Source organism: Crocuta crocuta, unplaced genomic scaffold, assembly GCF_008692635.1.
Source record: "Crocuta crocuta isolate KB4526 unplaced genomic scaffold, BGI_CrCroc_1.0 scaffold3, whole genome shotgun sequence".
In the NCBI taxonomy this organism is placed as follows: Eukaryota; Metazoa; Chordata; class Mammalia; order Carnivora; family Hyaenidae; genus Crocuta; species Crocuta crocuta.
The window spans coordinates 10,201,530-10,219,585 of NW_027529934.1; the positions used below are offsets into that span (position 1 = coordinate 10,201,530).

The 18,056-nt window shown below is 35.9% G+C and overlaps 1 protein-coding gene and 1 long non-coding RNA gene across 3 annotated transcripts in view; one reads left to right on the forward strand and one right to left on the reverse strand.

The window, feature by feature from the left end:
* The window catches only part of LOC144230898 (uncharacterized), a 43,004-nt gene extending 37,620 nt beyond the window's left edge, over positions 1–5,384 (forward strand). The window contains exon 5 of the long non-coding RNA XR_013334920.1: positions 5,094–5,384. This is a non-coding gene — a long non-coding RNA (uncharacterized LOC144230898). The remainder of the gene's footprint in view (positions 1–5,093) is intronic.
* The window catches only part of EDEM3 (ER degradation enhancing alpha-mannosidase like protein 3), a 66,749-nt gene that overhangs the window by 13,540 nt on the left and 35,153 nt on the right, over positions 1–18,056 (reverse strand). The window contains exons 9-17 of one of the 2 annotated variants that reach the window (XM_077763263.1): positions 14,049–14,146; positions 12,039–12,164; positions 11,754–11,837; positions 10,005–10,088; positions 9,346–9,470; positions 4,634–4,799; positions 4,226–4,380; positions 3,146–3,299; positions 911–1,102 (exon numbers count right to left, since the gene is read on the reverse strand). In XM_077763263.1, the coding sequence (XP_077619389.1) occupies positions 911–1,102; positions 3,146–3,299; positions 4,226–4,380; positions 4,634–4,799; positions 9,346–9,470; positions 10,005–10,088; positions 11,754–11,837; positions 12,039–12,164; positions 14,049–14,146 (1,184 nt within the window). Of the gene's footprint in view, positions 1–910; positions 1,103–3,145; positions 3,303–4,225; positions 4,381–4,633; positions 4,800–9,345; positions 9,471–10,004; positions 10,089–11,753; positions 11,838–12,038; positions 12,165–14,048; positions 14,147–18,056 lie in introns of both variants that reach the window. The other variant, XM_077763262.1, reaches the window with a different exon arrangement.

An 18,056-nucleotide genomic window follows, 5' to 3' on the forward strand; every position in this document is an offset into this window, starting at 1 on the left:
TTTGAAAAGGAAAAAAATGGATTTAGTCTACATGAATCTGCAAGCAGTTCTTCTTCCTAGAGAAATTAAATCCACCAAAGAACTGATTTTAAAGATGCTAATATAAAGATGGTTTAATACCCCTCTCGCTTAGAACATAAATTCCATGAGGGCGTGGATCTTCATTGGCTTTGTAAACTCAATCCACAGCAAACATCTAAATAGTGCCTAGAGTATAGTAGGGACTCGATAAAGAGGTGCTGAGTGGATGGGTCAATCTACAAACCTATAAAGCTTTATAATACACATACAAAAACGGCCTAAATTAGGGGTAATGGAGTTCAAAGAGCATTGGCTTTAGATGGTCAGGCTACTTGGGTCTGGTCCCAGCTCTGCAACCAATTAGAAAAACTTGTGCACTATTTAGCAATGCAGGTCTTTCTTTCCAGTGTTAAAACTCAAGGGATGTGCTAGTTTAGTGGTCTTCCAGGGTGGCCTGGTGGGACCTGACCAGCACACTCTGCACAGCCACCTGAGCCAAAACACCTCTGCTTTTAGTTGTTCTCTACGTTAAGGCTCCAAGTTAGATTTTTGTTCAACAAAAGGTTCTAGTAGTTGTTAAAAAGTCCCCAAATCCATTTTTAGATAAATTAAAGACACTAAATTAGAGAACGGGCCAAGAATTGGACAGTATCTAAATAAGATTCTAAGTAAAATCCTCTAAGTATGTTGTATACATAAATTATGACTCAAAATTTTCAAAATAAGCTTTTAACTTTAATCTACTTTAATCTGGGAGAGTGAATATTTAGGTTTTAGTAAGTTATTTAGGTTTAATAAATATACTGAATCAGAAAAGCAACTAAGAAATTAGACAATAATCACACAATACTTTGAAGTCAATCAACAAGCATATTGTAAGTGTACACACCTCTTTATGTTTAGACAGATCTAGCCCAAACTGAGCTGGTCCGGCAGTCAACACTACCCTGCCAAAAAATGGGTGGGAAACAATCTGTACAGCTCGCGGAGGCAGCTGCTGTTCTTTCTGTTGCTGACTTGACAATTCAATCATCTCCTGCATGAACCTCAACCCGTCTTCAGCGTCAATTGAACTAGCAGCCTAGGAAAAAAAACAGATTCATTTTATCTTTTCCTTATGGAAACTTTCAACTTTCTGATTTCTTAAATACTACTACACTATAATCTACTCTAACATTTCCCCTTTTGGTTTTTGTCCCTATCAAGTATTTTATGGCCTTTTCTGTCCTCAAAAATATTACTTCTGGAAATATTTTCTGAAAGTAACATGTGTAATCTTTATCAATGTCTCCTTCACTGTTCTACAAACCACTCAGATACAAATGGAGAACTGGACTTCCACCAAATGCTCAAATGCTAAGCCCTTGCATAGTTTCTCCCCACTGTTTCCTCTTTCTAGAAATAAACCTCATACCTGACCCACACTTCCCTTCTTTGGAATTACGAACCAACAATCAGATTAAATACGAAACATATGTACCAGGCTGGGCTGTATTAGTGCTGGGCTCCCGCACTTGACTAGGAACTGGGAAGATGGCCTTTCACTTTAAGAAGTTTGTATCTGGAGGAGACAGGCATGTAAAATTACCTATGATAAAATTCTCAGGTGGGAAAGTAGACTAGCAGCACAGACAAGGGAATGGTTGGTTCTGCCAATGTGGATCTGGGCAATATTTAGAATGACATGTGAATTGAGCCTTAACAGGAGAAAAGCTAAAGAATGCCTGACTATAGTGGAAAGAGGGTGGATTCCTGAGACTTTACAGGAAAAGCCATTTGGACTTGACAGGAGTCAGAGGATGCAAGAGAGCACAGAAGGGCTGGGCCACAGACACAAGTTTAGGCCTATCTTGATATTGTCCAGTTTTGGTGACTTAGAGAATGATGTCAGGGTCTACTGACATGGAAAACAAAAAGGAAAAGAGATGGACTGAGGTGGGGACAGGAAGAGATAATCAAATCAGGTTTGGACAGATTGAGACTGAGTTGCAGACATGTATGACAAGCAGACTAAAGCTGAATTTAAGAGCAAAGTTAGGAGTCAGGGTTACCTATGTATATCTAAGAAATCATGTGTACAAAGACGACAGCTGAACTTGTAGAAACGGGTGAGACTGCTGAAGAAGACTATAGAGAGAAAAGGGTATGATCCAGGTTCTTTGGCAGTGCCTATGCTGAGTGGTTGTGCCAAAAAAGGAGAGCTCCAAAGGAATCCACAAAGCAAAGAACAGAAAAGTAGGAAAGATGTATGTTGCTGGAATGCCCTGGAAGCCAAGAAAGGGATAGGTTTTAAAAAGAGGTCAGTCAACAGTTACAGAAAAATTCAATCAAATAAGGATTAAGAGGCCACTGGGTGGTAATTATGTCATGGGTGGCATAAGTGGAAGTAATGTTAGAGATGCCACTCCCACTACTGAGAAGTGACAGTGAGTGAAACATACAGAAGTGGGCAAAATACTCTTTGAGGAAGGATGGATGTGACAACAGAGATGAAACAGAATTCTGAGACAGACACCAAGGTTGCAGGAAGGCTGACTTTAAGGGATACCTGGTATGGATCCACGTTGAAATTATTTAGCAAACCATGTAGTTTTCTCAGAATCAATGTACTAATAAGGTGAATAATTAAAAGGCCTCATGTTACGAAAGCTTTTTAAGCAAAGAAACAGAATTTTCCCCAAAGGGAAATTTGTTATCTTTCCTAGGCATAGACACGTACATGAAAATTTTGATTTCCATAATGAATAAAATAGATTCAGGAGTGTTTTGGAAACGAAAATACTGTAAACTACAGAGGTATTAAAATGAATTATTAGCTTTTAAGATTATGCTCTAAATTGGGGAAAGACAAGGGGCTTAAAAACAGAAAAATTTGGATTTGAGCCCTACATTTGACTCTATCAATTTAAGCAAACTACCTAACCTTTTTGTGATTTAATTGATTTATCCTATGAAGGAGCTGAATTACATGGCTTTCCAAGATACCTCCAAGTCCTAAAAATCTAGAATGATTCTCTAAATCATATATGAAAAGTTTTTAGAAAGCCAAATGTCATGATCTTATTAAAGCTAATGAGACCACAGCGGGCAGAGATGGTATCTAATTAGTACAGCAATGGCTTACTTGGATTGCATGTTGAACCAACTGGACTCTCCCATCTTTGAGGTGAATCAAACTCACCCCCATCTTCTTCAAGATTTCTAAATGTTCAGGGTTAGTGGCCATGAAATCTCTGGCTCTCAGAGGGGGTTTAGCTCCACTCCTGAAACTCTCCTCTCTGCTAAAAGTAATTACAGATAAGATTTAAAAACTACAAATCAGAACTGGGGAAAAACAGAAGGCAAATAAAAATAATTGTAGGTATTTGCAAAATTGCTAGTTATAGAACTCGTGAAACTGGAAAAACTGGAAACAGTTACTTTCCCATATATAACTTATGTTATTACGTGGTATAGCTCTCAAATATATTTTACAGTTATCAAAGCATGTATATTATTTACAGAACTGTCTTAGTCGTCAACAGCCTTATAAACTATTTGAAGGCACAGAATAGATGGCTTGGGGATTTGTTTTTACTGATTTCTCCCTTGAAAAACAGACTTTTCTCTCAATATTTTAAAAGTAAAATAATACTTCTACCATTGAATAACAACACTCAAAAAATTTTTTTTTAATTTCTTATTAATGGCCTTTCAATGTAACTATTTGGGGAAAAAATGAACTCATTAGACAAAAAAATTTTATTTAAAAATGAAGCAGAAGTACTTCATCAAAAAGAAAAATCAATTAAAATCTATACTTTCCTTATATAGAAAACGTCGATTAAAGGAAAAAAATTTTTAAATATTTTCTACAAGATGTGCAAATATCTGATGAAACTATTCTGGGTAAAAATGAACTATAGAAGTTAAAAACTACTATATGTCACCCATTGACCATTAATACTTAATAAAATATACACCATAATAAATTTCCGTGAGAAAAAATTTCCATAAGAAAATTTCCATAAGAAAAAGACATTATTGCAGAAGAAACTTTGCCATATAACTTTACCAATGAATAACTTTTAGTTAGTGTGAACTACATACTTCAATATTTTTGGTCTAAGTGAATGTCTTTTTGGCTGTTATATGTTCCTTACATTCTCTATCATTTACGAACAATTAACTTTGATACTAATAAATATAAAATAATACATCTTACACTCTGATGATGCCTCTAGGACAGCTCTTATCCACCACATTTTTCAAGGGTTCACGAATGCTCTGAGCATACAATGGGTCATTAGGGAAGAGAATCTGAGTGTTTGGACAAGTCCAATCAAAATTACTGTCATCCAGTTCTGTATATTCTGAAGTCTACAATATAAAAGAATGTTATATAAATAAAAATAATGATTTTACTTAACATTACAGCATTTTCAAATGAAACATTAAATGGAATATAAGTATATATAGGATGCAATAAGAGAAAACAAAGTAAGAAAACATCAGGTGTACTTTTCCTCCTACCATACATATATTTATTGAATTCTATTCACAGATTACTTTTCACTTGGAAAAATAAACACATAAAAGAAAATAAGATGCTTAATTAAAAAACATAACCTACTGTATTCTTCTTAGAGATGCTTTGATTTGTAGTAGAAAGCCAAAGAGGTAATAGATGAGCTTCTGTTGTAAAGATGTAATCTTCTATGTCAAAGATAATGTCTTCTTTATCAGCAAATAACAGGTAAAGGTATTTAAACATCTCAGCCAAGAAGAAAGAATCCATTCTAAAGTAAAAGGTCATAAATAAATCTAAGAACATAAAAATATTCAAATGCCAACTATCTGAAAGCCAAAAGGTCAAGGTCAATAAACATGTCTGTATCAATTTAGGTGTCGAAAGTACTACAGAATCTATCCATCCCCCGGTGGTAATAGTCTTGACTCCAAGCATATTCCAAGGAAATGAAAAAGACCAGAGGGACTGCCTACCACACAGGCACACTAAATCTTGCCAACAGCGTAGATAAGATTTTTCTATTGGCCTTCCAATGAAAGAGAGTTTTCCATTTCTTCTACAGAGACGCAACAATAGGGCGGTAATGCAGATGAACTTTACTACTGACAACCATACAAGAATTGTTAATATTAACTAAACTGGATAAAGTAGTACAACTTTGATGGAGTTCATGATGTAGCCATTTAACTGATAAAAACAAGAAGGCTTTAAGGTAAAGGACATCATTTACAAAAAACTGCAAGAAAAAGTACAACACAGAATCACAGGAACTATAATTGGAACTTTGTAAGTATTTAAATACCTGTCAAAAAGGGAATTTAGAAGATACGAAGGGAATAAAAATATAAATATATGTGACTTTATAAATGATTCAATGTTATAATGTTTTAATAAACATTTTAAAGAAAAGCTTTTAATAAAACTTTTTTTTGTGGCAGAAAAAGCACAGCCGTTAGATGGAGTTATAGTAACATGAAATTTCATTACATCTACTACCTCCCACAGAATCTGTGGTTTTGGTGGTAATAACTCGTGGCTTACTGGACAGATTATATAGTTTCACACCTCCTGCCAAGCACAAGTCCTGGCACACAGTAGGCACTCAATAAACGTTTACTAAATCAAATGAAACTTTTAGCAGTATTACTAAAGAATGAACTAGAGAGGCAACGGAACACAGTGGCAAAGAACATGGGCTCCGGAAAAAGAAAAGGCCTTTCACTGACTAGCTGTGTAATCGTGGGGATATTATATAAGGACTGTGAGCTTCAGTTTATTTTTTTTGTAAAGGACATAATAATACCTGCCTAACACTGGGGTAAAGACTAAATGAAATACTGTAAAGATCATTATTTAGCATAGCACCTGGCATATGTAAAAAACACAGATATCCTTATTTTTCCTACGTATCAATGATGTTTCATTTTGGATAAAACATTCTGGATGTTTCATTATTCACCTGTAATGTTATAACAAATTTTGAACACTTTATAGTTAATCTTTTCAGAATAAATAAAACACGCCCTGTCAACCTGCAATATACTTAATGACAATGGAGAGTTGCTCTCATGAACAAATGTTAGCTTGAGAACTGTAGACTGATGAACAGGGTGCTGATTTTTGGTGAATTCTAGAACTGATTATGAAACAGATGATTTGTAAACACTTAGAAAAGAATATAGACATGATAACATCACTACAGTATGAGTTGGGTAAAGCTAGCAAACTGGGATTATATCATATAATCTCACTTGTATTAAAAAATCATTGGGGTGCCTGGATGGCTCAATCATTTAAGCATCCAACTCTTGATTCTGGCTCAGGTCATGATCTCACCGTTCGTGAGTTCAAGCCCCGCATCGGGCTCTGCGCTGACAGCGTGGAGCCTGCTTGGGATTCGTCTCCTTCTCTTTCTTTGTATTTTTCTCAAAAATAAATAAAAATAAAACTAAAAAAAACACAAATGCAAACATACATGCAATAAAACTGTCTGGAAGACTGTTCATCAAATGGCCAACATTGGTTATCTTAGGGTGGGCAAGTAGGGTAAGTATCTTAGGGAAGATTTTCATATTCTTTTTACTATTTAAATTCTTTCCAGTGATCATTATTATAAAGAAAATACAGATAGTACCATTTTGAAAATTGAAAAATGTGTGTGTGTGTGTGTGTGCGCGCGCACGCGTGAAGGAATGCTGGTGAGCCAGGTGACAGCACTGTATATCTATAGAGAAATAAACAACCAAACACAAAGAGATTTTAACTTGCAAACTCTCAAGTTCACACCAGAAGGTACACTGGTCTTGGTCCTAACCAGAATTCCTCCTGGCAATTTAGATGGAAAATTTTTAAGGTATGCTTATCCAAACTGCAGTGCACTGAACTTAGGTAATACATTAGATGATGGAGATGAGATTCAAACCTCTTATAGGTCTAGAAATACACACACACACACACACACACACACACACACACACACACCAACAAAACCAAATTTTGCTGAGGTAAGTATATAGTTCTAAGTTTACCCCCTCCACCCCCCTAAAAAAAACCTCACTTGCTCAAAAGTAGGGTGGAGAATACCCATTTGTCAGCAGGCCACAATTAAGTAATTGAGGTCAACTGGCTACAAGTTCACTGTGAGGTGAATATAATAAAGCTGCTAAAAAAATCTAAAGTGCATTTAGTAACACAGAATGATGAAGATCAGTAGTTCTCAACATTTGGTTGGGCCAACTGCCTAAAACAAACAATGCGGTCCTCAATTCTGTCATGAGGAACAGAGAGTTGATAAAGCAGTGAACCTCAACTGAATAGGGGGTATAAACCCATCAGGCCCTCAGAAAATTAGCAACCTTACAACTGTTCTTGAACAGTGATGTTTTTGCCAGGCACATCTCGAATGTGATTAATTCTGAACCTAGTATTTTAAGAGATACTCTATATATTGGAATATAATCAGATTGGGGCAAAGGCAGTGGTAAAAAGTCTAGAAACAATGTCATATGAGGAGTAGTTGATGAGGAAAAAAAGAAGAATGTTAAATTTAGAAAACCAGAACTCTCTAAACAGGATCAATCATGTCTTCCTTTGTAATTCCTCAACCTGCTACTCTTTTTTTCCACCATAGCACAAATCACATGGTTGTAATTACGTCTTTATACACCTATCCTCTCCACTAACTATAAGTTATGGGAGGGCAGAAACTGGTTCTAATTTCTTTTTCCATCCCCAAATCTATGTGCAGTGCCTGGCATACAGAAGGTACTTAATTATTGTTCCTTGAATGAATTGCCACAATAGCATAGTGTTCAAAAGCACAATGTTCATAGAGTTCAAGTGTTGATGGGAATTTGGACTTTACTGATGTGTGCCCTTAGGTAAGTTCCTCAACCTCTCTGTGCCTCAGCTTCTTCATCTATAAAATGAAGATTGTAATAGAAATCACAGGTCAAAGGGTTCAAGATCAAATGAATTAAACATACAAAGTGCTTAATCAGAAGAGTGACCAGTGGCGCCCAAGTGGCTCAGTTGGTTAAGCATCCAACTCTTGATATCAGCTCAGGTCATGATCTCATGGTTGTGAGATCAAGTCCCGCCTTGGGGCTCCACGCTCAGTGCGGAGCCTGCCTGGGATTCTCACTCTCCCTCTCCCCTCCCCCGCTTGTGCTTGCATATCCTTTCTCAAAAAAAGAAAAGAACGAGTGCCCAGAATGCAGGAAGCAGTCAATAAATGTTAAAAACAAATACACAGCCTATCTGCTTTCATTTCTTGCTGGTTATCTACATGTCAGCTCCAAAAAACCTATCCAGTTTTCATCAGCTATGATCAGGGAAGTAGATCCCAAGCCTCATTAATGATTAAATACTCTGAGTGAAGGACTAAGCGATAACTCTGAGTAGATGATGAGTGCTGTGTCTCACCTCACCTGCCTCTAGTACCTCTGCCTCAAAGTGCTTTTACTACTTCTTCCTATTCCTGGTTCATCCTTCAAGATACAAGAGCCTCCAGTGACCATCACATTCCAATTCCCATTTCATGTCCCTTTAACATGTCTCACAGCACTTACACAATGTTTTAAAATTTATTGATACGCCTATTCTCATTGATTCAAAGATGGAAAAGACAGGTCTTCCTATCTTTGAACTTCAAAAACCACTATAACTCTGGCACTTAAGAAACCTCCTAAATGCCTATGGAATGAACATTTGCTAACCAAATAAACAAACTTTAGTGTTCATTAGAAATATGTTGCTATGTTCTGGACAGTTAAAATAACTGGAATGTTAGTGATTATCACAGTAACCAAAGTATGCTTTTTACAGTTTATTTCATGCCATCTACATCCATCCAGTATTCAATAAAACAGAAACTGACAGTGGTCTTCCTCAGCCTCCCAATCGGCAACAGAATAAGAATACACATTAACCACGAGACTGCTTTGAGGAATTCTTGACATATATCATAATCCAGATCATCATCATCTTAACAGTTTTTATATTATGTAAAGTGTTAGAAATTAACACAGAAGGCCCCCATGCTAATAGTAAGGTTCTGAAATTTAACCATCATTTATTCATCTGCGTAAAAATCGTTTGAGCACCTACTATATGCCAGGCACTATGATAAAAATACAAACTTTTCCAACAATTTTAAATGAGTCTATTCAAGAGAGTTTAGAAATTAAACACGATGAACTAAGTTTTCATCTTTAAACACCCTTTGTAAAGCTTATCTGAATTCTACCTATGAGTCCTATTTTGTGTTGGTTCAGAGTTACCCTGAAGGAAGGGGATGTTAGGGACTGTTTTACCTGTCCTCATGACTTCCAGTACGAACGTCCTTCATGGCAGCAAATCCGCAAGGCACTCTAGCATATTTATTTAAATTTTCAATAAGTGTTTTCCCTACTTCAAGGTAGTAAGGATCTCCTGTAGCCTATTAAAAAGGAGAATATATGTATACATATAGAGCTTATATATTACCATACACCCACTCATTTATCAGATATTTATTGAGTACCTACTAGGTGCTTAGGCATTGTATCAGGCACTGGAACACAGGTTACATAGAACCTAGCTCTGGAAATAAGCCATGGATCTGCTTTATGGAATTTCTTAAACACACAACTGGAAAGTTGTCCAACTATATATCTCAACCCTTAGATAAAATTTTTAATGCCCAGGAAGGTGGCTTGATTAAAGAAGGGTAAGAGACATGCTTTAGAAAACAGCTCTCAAATATAAAACTTCTCCATACGGAAAAGTTTATACAAGTATTTTGAAAAGACACAAAACTTGGTCAATTCTTGCATCTTTCAGTAACTACGGACTAGATGAATGAAAACCGTAACATATCCAACCATTATAACATTAAACAGGCACTTTGAAAACCCAATTACTATTATAAGATAGTGAGATATCCAATAGAGAATGGGGGGTAAATAGCAAAAAGAGAGCCAAAATCACTTACTTTATACAAGAAGTAGGTACTTTCTGCAAATTCTGGTCTTAAAGGATGTTGAGCCCAATGTACCCTGAAATCTGTAGTAAATGCCTGGACAAAACAACATATAAACAGGTACAGTAATGTAAGTTAAAAAATAAACAAGTGGCTCCACAGTATATAATAGTATATGAATTAGATCATAAACAATTTAAAAATAATTTAAATATTGTTAACTTTCATCTATAAAATGAAAATTTTCAGTGCTTAAAATCCCAATTCATTTTTGCTAAGGTGCTATTTTTACCAATCTAAATGTAATTATTTTTGCAGATGATCATTCTGACTCTTAGGAAGTTTAGAGAAAACTATGAAACTCAGTAATGCCACTACATGGGTCTTATGTTTTCTTCTTTTTCCTTATCTCCATTTCTTCCCCTCTTAATTATTAAGTTCCTAGTTCTCATATTTCGATTTTGGCATTTTAGCATATACTTTATGACCTCAAATCCTCTGCAGAGTGAGACAGAGCATTATTTAAAAACTAAACTAGTCTCACTTGAAATTATTCACTAACAGAGCCAACTGGTTTTAAAAAAAAGATTAAGGGGCGCCTGGGTGGCTCCATCAGTTGAGCGTCCAACTTCTGCTCAGGTCATGATCTCGCATTTGTGGGTTTGAGCTCCGCATCAGGCTCTGTGCTGACAGCTCAGAGCCTGGAGCCTGCTTCGGATTGTGTCTCCCTCTCTCTCTGCCTCTTCCCCATTCGCACTCTGTCTCTCTCAAAAAAGAAAATAAAACGTTAAAAAAAAAAAAGATTAAAATAAAACTAAAACTTTGTTTTTTAGCTTTTTTTAAAGTTTATTTTTGAAAGGGTGGGGAAAGAGAGAAAAAGAGCCTAAGGAGGCTCCATGCTTAGCACAGAACGCGATGTGGCGCTTGATTTCAAAACCCTGAGATCATGACCTGAGCTGAAATCAAGAGTTGGATGCTTACCAACTGAGTCACCCAGGCACCCCAAAACCAAAACCTTTGTGGGAACTAAATGAAACTTCACCTGTGATAAGATGTATTTAGTTGATATGTCAGTTTATTCAGAGTGACTACAAATTTTCTACAATGTACAGTCCTACTTACTTGAAGGCTAATAAAACTATACTTTTCTAAAACAAACACTTTAGGAAGGATTTTAATTGGTGGAATGCTCAGATATCCCACCGCACAAGGAATAAGCAGCAACAGAAAAGGCCACACATGAATCTGAAAATTTTTAACGGTACATTTCTGGAAAGCCAAAATGTGTGCTATTAGAAATCTTGCCATATCAAGCTAGCAAGAATATTTATTACTAATATATAAAAACCAGGCAGTCTATGTAATCAGTAAGAGTATGTTCAATGTCTATCATTTTCATAAAATAATCTTTGGAAAATAAAGAGTAAAAATAGTCTCTCTAGCTGGTGGATATATGTAAAAGTTAGAATTAGACAATATGTTTGTAATGGCACAGATTAGAAAAGGCTGAGAAATACTAATTTGGGATTTTTTTTTTCTTATATAAAAGGTCAGCATTACCTTAAACTTGAGTTCTTTTGATACATGAGAAAAAGGAAAAACATATGTAATACTTTATAAACCAAAAATAAATGAATGTACTATTTAATCAGGAAAAAAACAGAGAATAAGCCAACCCTGAAGATGACATTTATTACATTATTAAATTAGCAATGTATATATAGTTTATGTAAATTAGAATTCCAAAGATTATTTGCTTACCTCTGGTAGGAAATTATGTTTTTTAATCACCTGATACAACATTTCATGAGTTTCAATAGCAGGCCTAATATCCCCCTTTAAGACCTAGAAGTCAACAATAACAACAAAATTACCTAATAAAATAGGAGTTGATTTTATCTAGGATTATATACATAGAAAAATGTACATTAATAAATTTTAAAATGTGACTCCATTTTGGTAATTCCATTCTAGAGGTCACAAACGTACTTCGTCGTTCTACATTAATATTAGGAAGTACAGTGTTTTGTTTTGGGGTTTTTTTACCTGCAAACCTGGAAAAAAGGCGAGCAAAGCATCCATCCAAGTCCGAGCATTGAGCATTGGCTTGTGGATATGCACATCAAGTAGAAGAGGTGGCTGGCTAATGTACCTCATTATGGCATCGTAATGCTAGAAGATCACAATATGTGTTCATGAAAGCAGATGAAAAATGATGTACTACTCTAAAAACAGCATTTCATTAAATCACACTGTGAAGAAAGTAACCCTGAATTTATATATAAATAAATTTACTAAGTAATTATTATGTATTTAAATTATTCTCTATATGGAAATCTTTATAAAATATACTCCCCTGTGTTAACTCCGATATAGAATATTAAAGACTATAGTAAATATAGGATCTTCTGAGGAGAGCAGATCTGAACACTGTCATCCTGTGGTATGGGCCCATGGCTACTATGCCCTTGTGGGCAAAGGATGCTCTTACATTGTCTTGAAATATAGTTACAGGCTTCTGTATTACAGAATTTGTTTTCTACTTTGTATAGGAAGTTTGGTTCCTTCTCAGCTAATGTAATTAATACTCTGGTGCTCACCACCACCTAAATTAATGCATCTAATCATTGTTACCACTCTTGTAGTCTGCTAAGTATGTCTTATATGTTCTTAAAAACTCTTTTTTCCCCTTCTTTTATCTTCTTCCCCTAGATATTTCTCAGCTTTGACAAAAACAGGTTGAGCTGTTAGTCAATGAATGATAATGAGGCAACAAAAATAATCTGTTCTTGTTCACCTCGAGAAAATCTCATTATAATCTAAAAAACAATAGGTGATAGTTTTTTTTTAAAGTATTCAACCAAGGGGCGCCTGGGTGGCTCAGTCGGTTAAGCCTCTGACTTCCGCTCAGGTCATGATCTCAATGGTTCGTGGGTTCGAGCTCCGTGTAGGGGTCTGTGCTGACAGCTAGCTCAGAGCCTGTAGCCCATTTTCGGATTCTGTGTCTCCCTCTCTCTGACCCTCCCCTGCTCACACTGTGTCTCTCTCTCTCTCAAAAATAAATAAAACATTAAAAGAAAAAAAGTTTTCAACCAATAACTTATTATTAGGTCTCTTCTTGGTTTTTCCTAACTTGTGTACTATTTAATAACCATTACTGAGTATCTGCCAGATGCTGAGGCACAGCATTAACACTTTACATGCACTAGCTCATTTAATCCTTCCAACATCCCCATGAATAGTACTACTATTCCCATTTTATGGATAAGGAACAACGACAAACAGCATAAAGTTACTTGCCCAAAGTCACAAAACCAGTGGTACAACCAGGATTTAAACTCAGGTAGAGGAACTCCCATACTTCAAGTCACCGTACCATACTGTCTCACAGTAATGTGGGTGAATTAATGGGTACAAAAATAAATTATAAATAATTTCAAAAAAACCACAGTAATACAGCTGATACGTTTACTGTACTGATTTCATTTTGCTTCAATTACAAAGGCAATCCAATCAGATTCAATACCCTCACCCTCCTCCCCTAAACATATGCCTGTAATTCTGACCTAGACTTAAGACTTACAGATCTGCTTTTGAAACGAACACTCACTAGTTTCTCTAGATGTCCAAAGCCCTGTATGCTTGATGTGATCAAGGACTAAGTCAAACTTCCAAGATTTCACAAAAAATTAGAATCCATAAGAAAAAAATAACTCATTATTTATTCCAATAAATTCTCGTAATGTATAAAAAATTAGGTAAAACTCAAATCCAGCTATTTTAATACTTACTAGTGGATCTTAAAAACTTCTGATAAGAGATGAAAATAAAACTACTTTGTAAACTAAATTTTGGAGTTTATATAGTTTTGTCCTATCCCTGTCCAAAATCATCAGGGAATACTGACCCCTACACCCCCCCAAAAAACCAAAACCAAAACCAAAAACCACATTTAAAAACATTATTTCTCAGATTGCCACTCAGATAATTGAGCTTCTATCAAAATATGGCAAATAAAATTGGCTCTAAAATTAATATAAAATTGGATCAACTTACTGTATTAAATCTTTCCAGAAAACTGTCATCTCCAAGTAAGACATAGGCTTTCAAGAGATATTCATAATATGAATCAATCCCTGCTCCAACTCCACTATCTATGGAAAAAATACACATAAACATGATTCTTGATTTAAAAAGTCTTAAAAACTCTTTACAGAGTATAAGCAAGGGTATTAGTACACTAAGAATGAAACATTGGTTTAAACATGAAATCGTGTTTACAGTAAAAATTCAACATTTACAAAACATTAATCCTATTATTTGAATAACAACAATTCCTTGCTGATAATGTTTGTATGTTTACATGTTTAAAAAAAAAAAAGACTCTTTGTAAAACTGGCTACATAAATCTTATTTAAAAGCAGGAGATACCAGTTTTAAGAAGTTTTTCAAAACTCATTTTCTTAGTAAGGAACTCCAGAGAGGAAATACTAGAGACCATTGTGTAATTTTTTTAAAAAAATTCAGACCCTTGGGGCGCCTGGCTAGCTCAGAGCATGAGATTCTTAAAAATTCAGACCCTTAATCAGTAGGAAGCAATCCTTAAAATTAGAGTACATATGAAATCAAGACTGCAGCTGTTTGGAGGTACCAATTCTTTTTTTTTTTTTTTTTTTCCTGTTTAAGATTTTAAAGTAATCTCTACACTCAACATGGGGCTGGAGCTTACAACCCCAAGATCAAGAGTTGTATGCTCTACTGACTAAGCCAGACAAGTGCCCCACTGGAGGGGACAATTCTAACTGCTGTACCTAGTGCGACTGGTAGCCTCTTCCTCCATGATGATCATTAAAGACCAAAGGAAGAAAATAAAAACCTGCAAGAAGCCTCACGGCAGAGGCAGGGAAGGTGGGCAAGAGGGTAGCTTTGGCCAGGGGCAGAAGGCGGCCAGACATGGCTAAGAAAGTCAAACAGGAGGGAAACTGCTAGAGCTTTGCAGTTGCTTCTCTCCCACCACTGTCAGAAGACACAGTGTCTCCTCCTATACGTGCTACAACTGAGTCCATGCTCCAGGTATCCTCAGGGTAAAATCTGGGCAGCACAGAAGCCCTGCATAAGAAACTGAACAAAAGAGGGAGGGACTAATTTTAGACATTCTTTCCCCTACTTTTCCCCACAACTCCTGAGGCTGGTGAATTACAATCTAAATTATAATTACAATCTTAGCAATCCCTATGCCCTGGGAACACTCAATGTCAACTGAATCAGAATCTCTAGGAATCCAAGCATCAGTATTTTTTAAAAAAACTTCTTAGAATTCATCCTTCCTTCAGATCACTGAGAATGATAGGGATTGGAATCTGATCTTTCCACAGAGTAGGTGACAAAGAAACATGAACTTACAGGCCCAAAACATTTCATTAAAAATGAAAAGAATCTACTAGAATAAGAATTTATCAGAACAAGAAATAATAGAACAGGCACACCCATTTTAAATTATTTAATTTTAAAATTAGCCTAATAGAAGCATGTGGGTGGCACATTCGGTTATGCATTGAACTCTTGATCTTGGCTTAGGCTGTGATCTGTTTGTGAGTTCGAGCTCCATACTGGGCTCTGCACTGATAGACCCCGCTTGGGATTCTGTCTCTCCTTCTCTCTGCTCCTCCCCAGCTTGTGCTTTTTCTCTCTCAAAATAAATAAACCAAAAAAATTTTTTAATTAGCCTAATAAACATACTAAAGAGATAAGGAAGATATTAGCAGTAAAAAAATAAGAAGAAAAAAAATTTTCTTTAAGTAAGCTCTCCACCCAACTTGGAGCCTGAACTCACAACCCTGAGATCAAGAGGCATGTGCTGTACTGGCTGAATAGGCCAGGCACCCCAATAAGAAAAAATCTTTAATCAAGCAGAAATACATGGAATAAAAATAAAGTTAAAGTAGCATAATAGATGGAGTATACAGCAGAAAGGATGCAGCTTTAGGAACAGATAAGCCAACTGGAAAACCAGAAGCAACCTTGCAGAAGAAAGAAAGGCAGAAAAAAAAATATATATATATAAAAGCTAAGATATATGGAGGACAAACAGAAGGGATTAAGATAACAGGAATTGCAAAATGACAAACAAAAATGAAAAGAGTATCTAAAAAATAAGATGAAAAAAATAAAAAATAAGACCAGTTTTCAGCAATTAAAAACATAAAAGATTTTAGGGGCGCCTGAGTGTCTCAGTTGGTTAAGTACCCAACTCTTGATTTCGGCTTAGGTCATGACTTCACGGTTGTGGGACTGAGCCCCACATCAAGCACTGTGCTCACAGTGTGGAGCCTGCTCAGGATTCTCTCTCTCTGTCCTGTACTCCCCCAACAAATAAATAAATAAACTAAAAAAAAAAACCCACACAAAGATTTTAAATAGAAAGCACCCATAGAATACCAAAAGTTAGAGCAAAAGAATATTTTAAATAATTTATTTTTGAGACAGAGAAAGAGAGAGAGGAAGAGGGAGAGGGAGAGAGGGAGAGGGGGAGGGAGAGGGGGAGGGAGAGGGAGAGAGAGAGGGAGAGGGAGGGAGAAGGAGAGAGGGAGGGAACAAGTGGGGAAGGGGAAGAGAGCAAGAGGCAGACAGAATCTGAAGGCAGCTCCGGGTTCCAAGCTGTCAGCACAGAGCCCAATGCAGGGCTCTGCAAACCCATGAACTGTGAGATGATGACCTGAACCAAAGTCAGACGCTTAACCGACTGAGCCACCGATGTGCCCTTCTTTGCATTTAACATTCTTAATCTTCCAGAGAGAAAGAATAGATCATATACACAAGGGCATAAAAATCAGGATAATATGAGATTTTTTGCAGGATGTAAGACAACAGCATATTTTCAAAGACTTGAAGGAAAAGAACTTAAACAGAAAATTATATACAAACTTTCACTCAGATACGAAAGCATAAGAAAATGACTGTCAGGCATAAAAGGCCTCAGAAGCTATTAAAGCTACTGAAAACAGGAATAATTACTTAAATAACAAGAGTGGCAAATCTAACAGATGTTGCAGGCACTGCACAAAGTACAAGTGAGCAAATACCTTGACAGTTTGTTACCTTTAAAGAAGAAGGAGGGTAGCACCAAGACCAAAGGAAAAAAGAACATATTCATAGTGAATAAGAACCAAGTAACTACATAATATCAACATAACCGGAAATGGGGCAAGGGGAGGCAGAGACAGGAGAACATGGGCTGAAGTTCATGTTTTATCCTTGTATATTGCTGGTGGAAGTATAAAGTGGTGAAACAACTTTGGAAAACAATTTTGAGAACAATTTTGACATTATCTCCTGAAGCCCAAAACATTAACTTATCCTATGATCTAAAACTTCCACTCTTCCATACGTAGCCAAGAAAAACTCTTAAACATGGATAACAGGAGAAACATCCAAAAATATTCATAGCACTACTATTCACAATAGTAAAATCCCAGAAACGATCTAAATGTTCAGATCAGACTGTGGTTCGTTCATTTAATAAAATATTATACAGTAGTCACAATAAAATGAACTATGCCTTCATATAATAATATGCATGAATCTTAGCAGTATCATATTAAGTGAAAAAGTCTCAAAATTATACATAGATGATACGATTTTATAAAGTTTAAAGCAAAACAAAAAATATACTTTTTAAGATACATACAGATGCAATACAACTTTATTATTAAAAGCAAATGATCAATTCAAGAGAAGAATGATGACTATTTCAGTCAGAGGAGGCAGAGATATGGGATTGCAGAGTTAGAGAGTCAAGGACCATGTGCAGAAGTGCATGTTGTCAAGTAACGGATGGCCCATTTGTAGGTCCTTACTACATTCTTAAAAATGACTAAGTGAAATGGGCCATGCATAGACCAATGATGAGTGTGTCATAAACCAAAAATTATGATTGATTGAAAATTAATTCTGATTAATTTGCACCTCAGATCCAAGCAGGTTACAGTGTTTTCTTCTGTTTTGGTTTTAAATAGGTTCCATGCCCAGTGTGGGGCTCCAAGAAGATTAAAATAAAGAAATTGA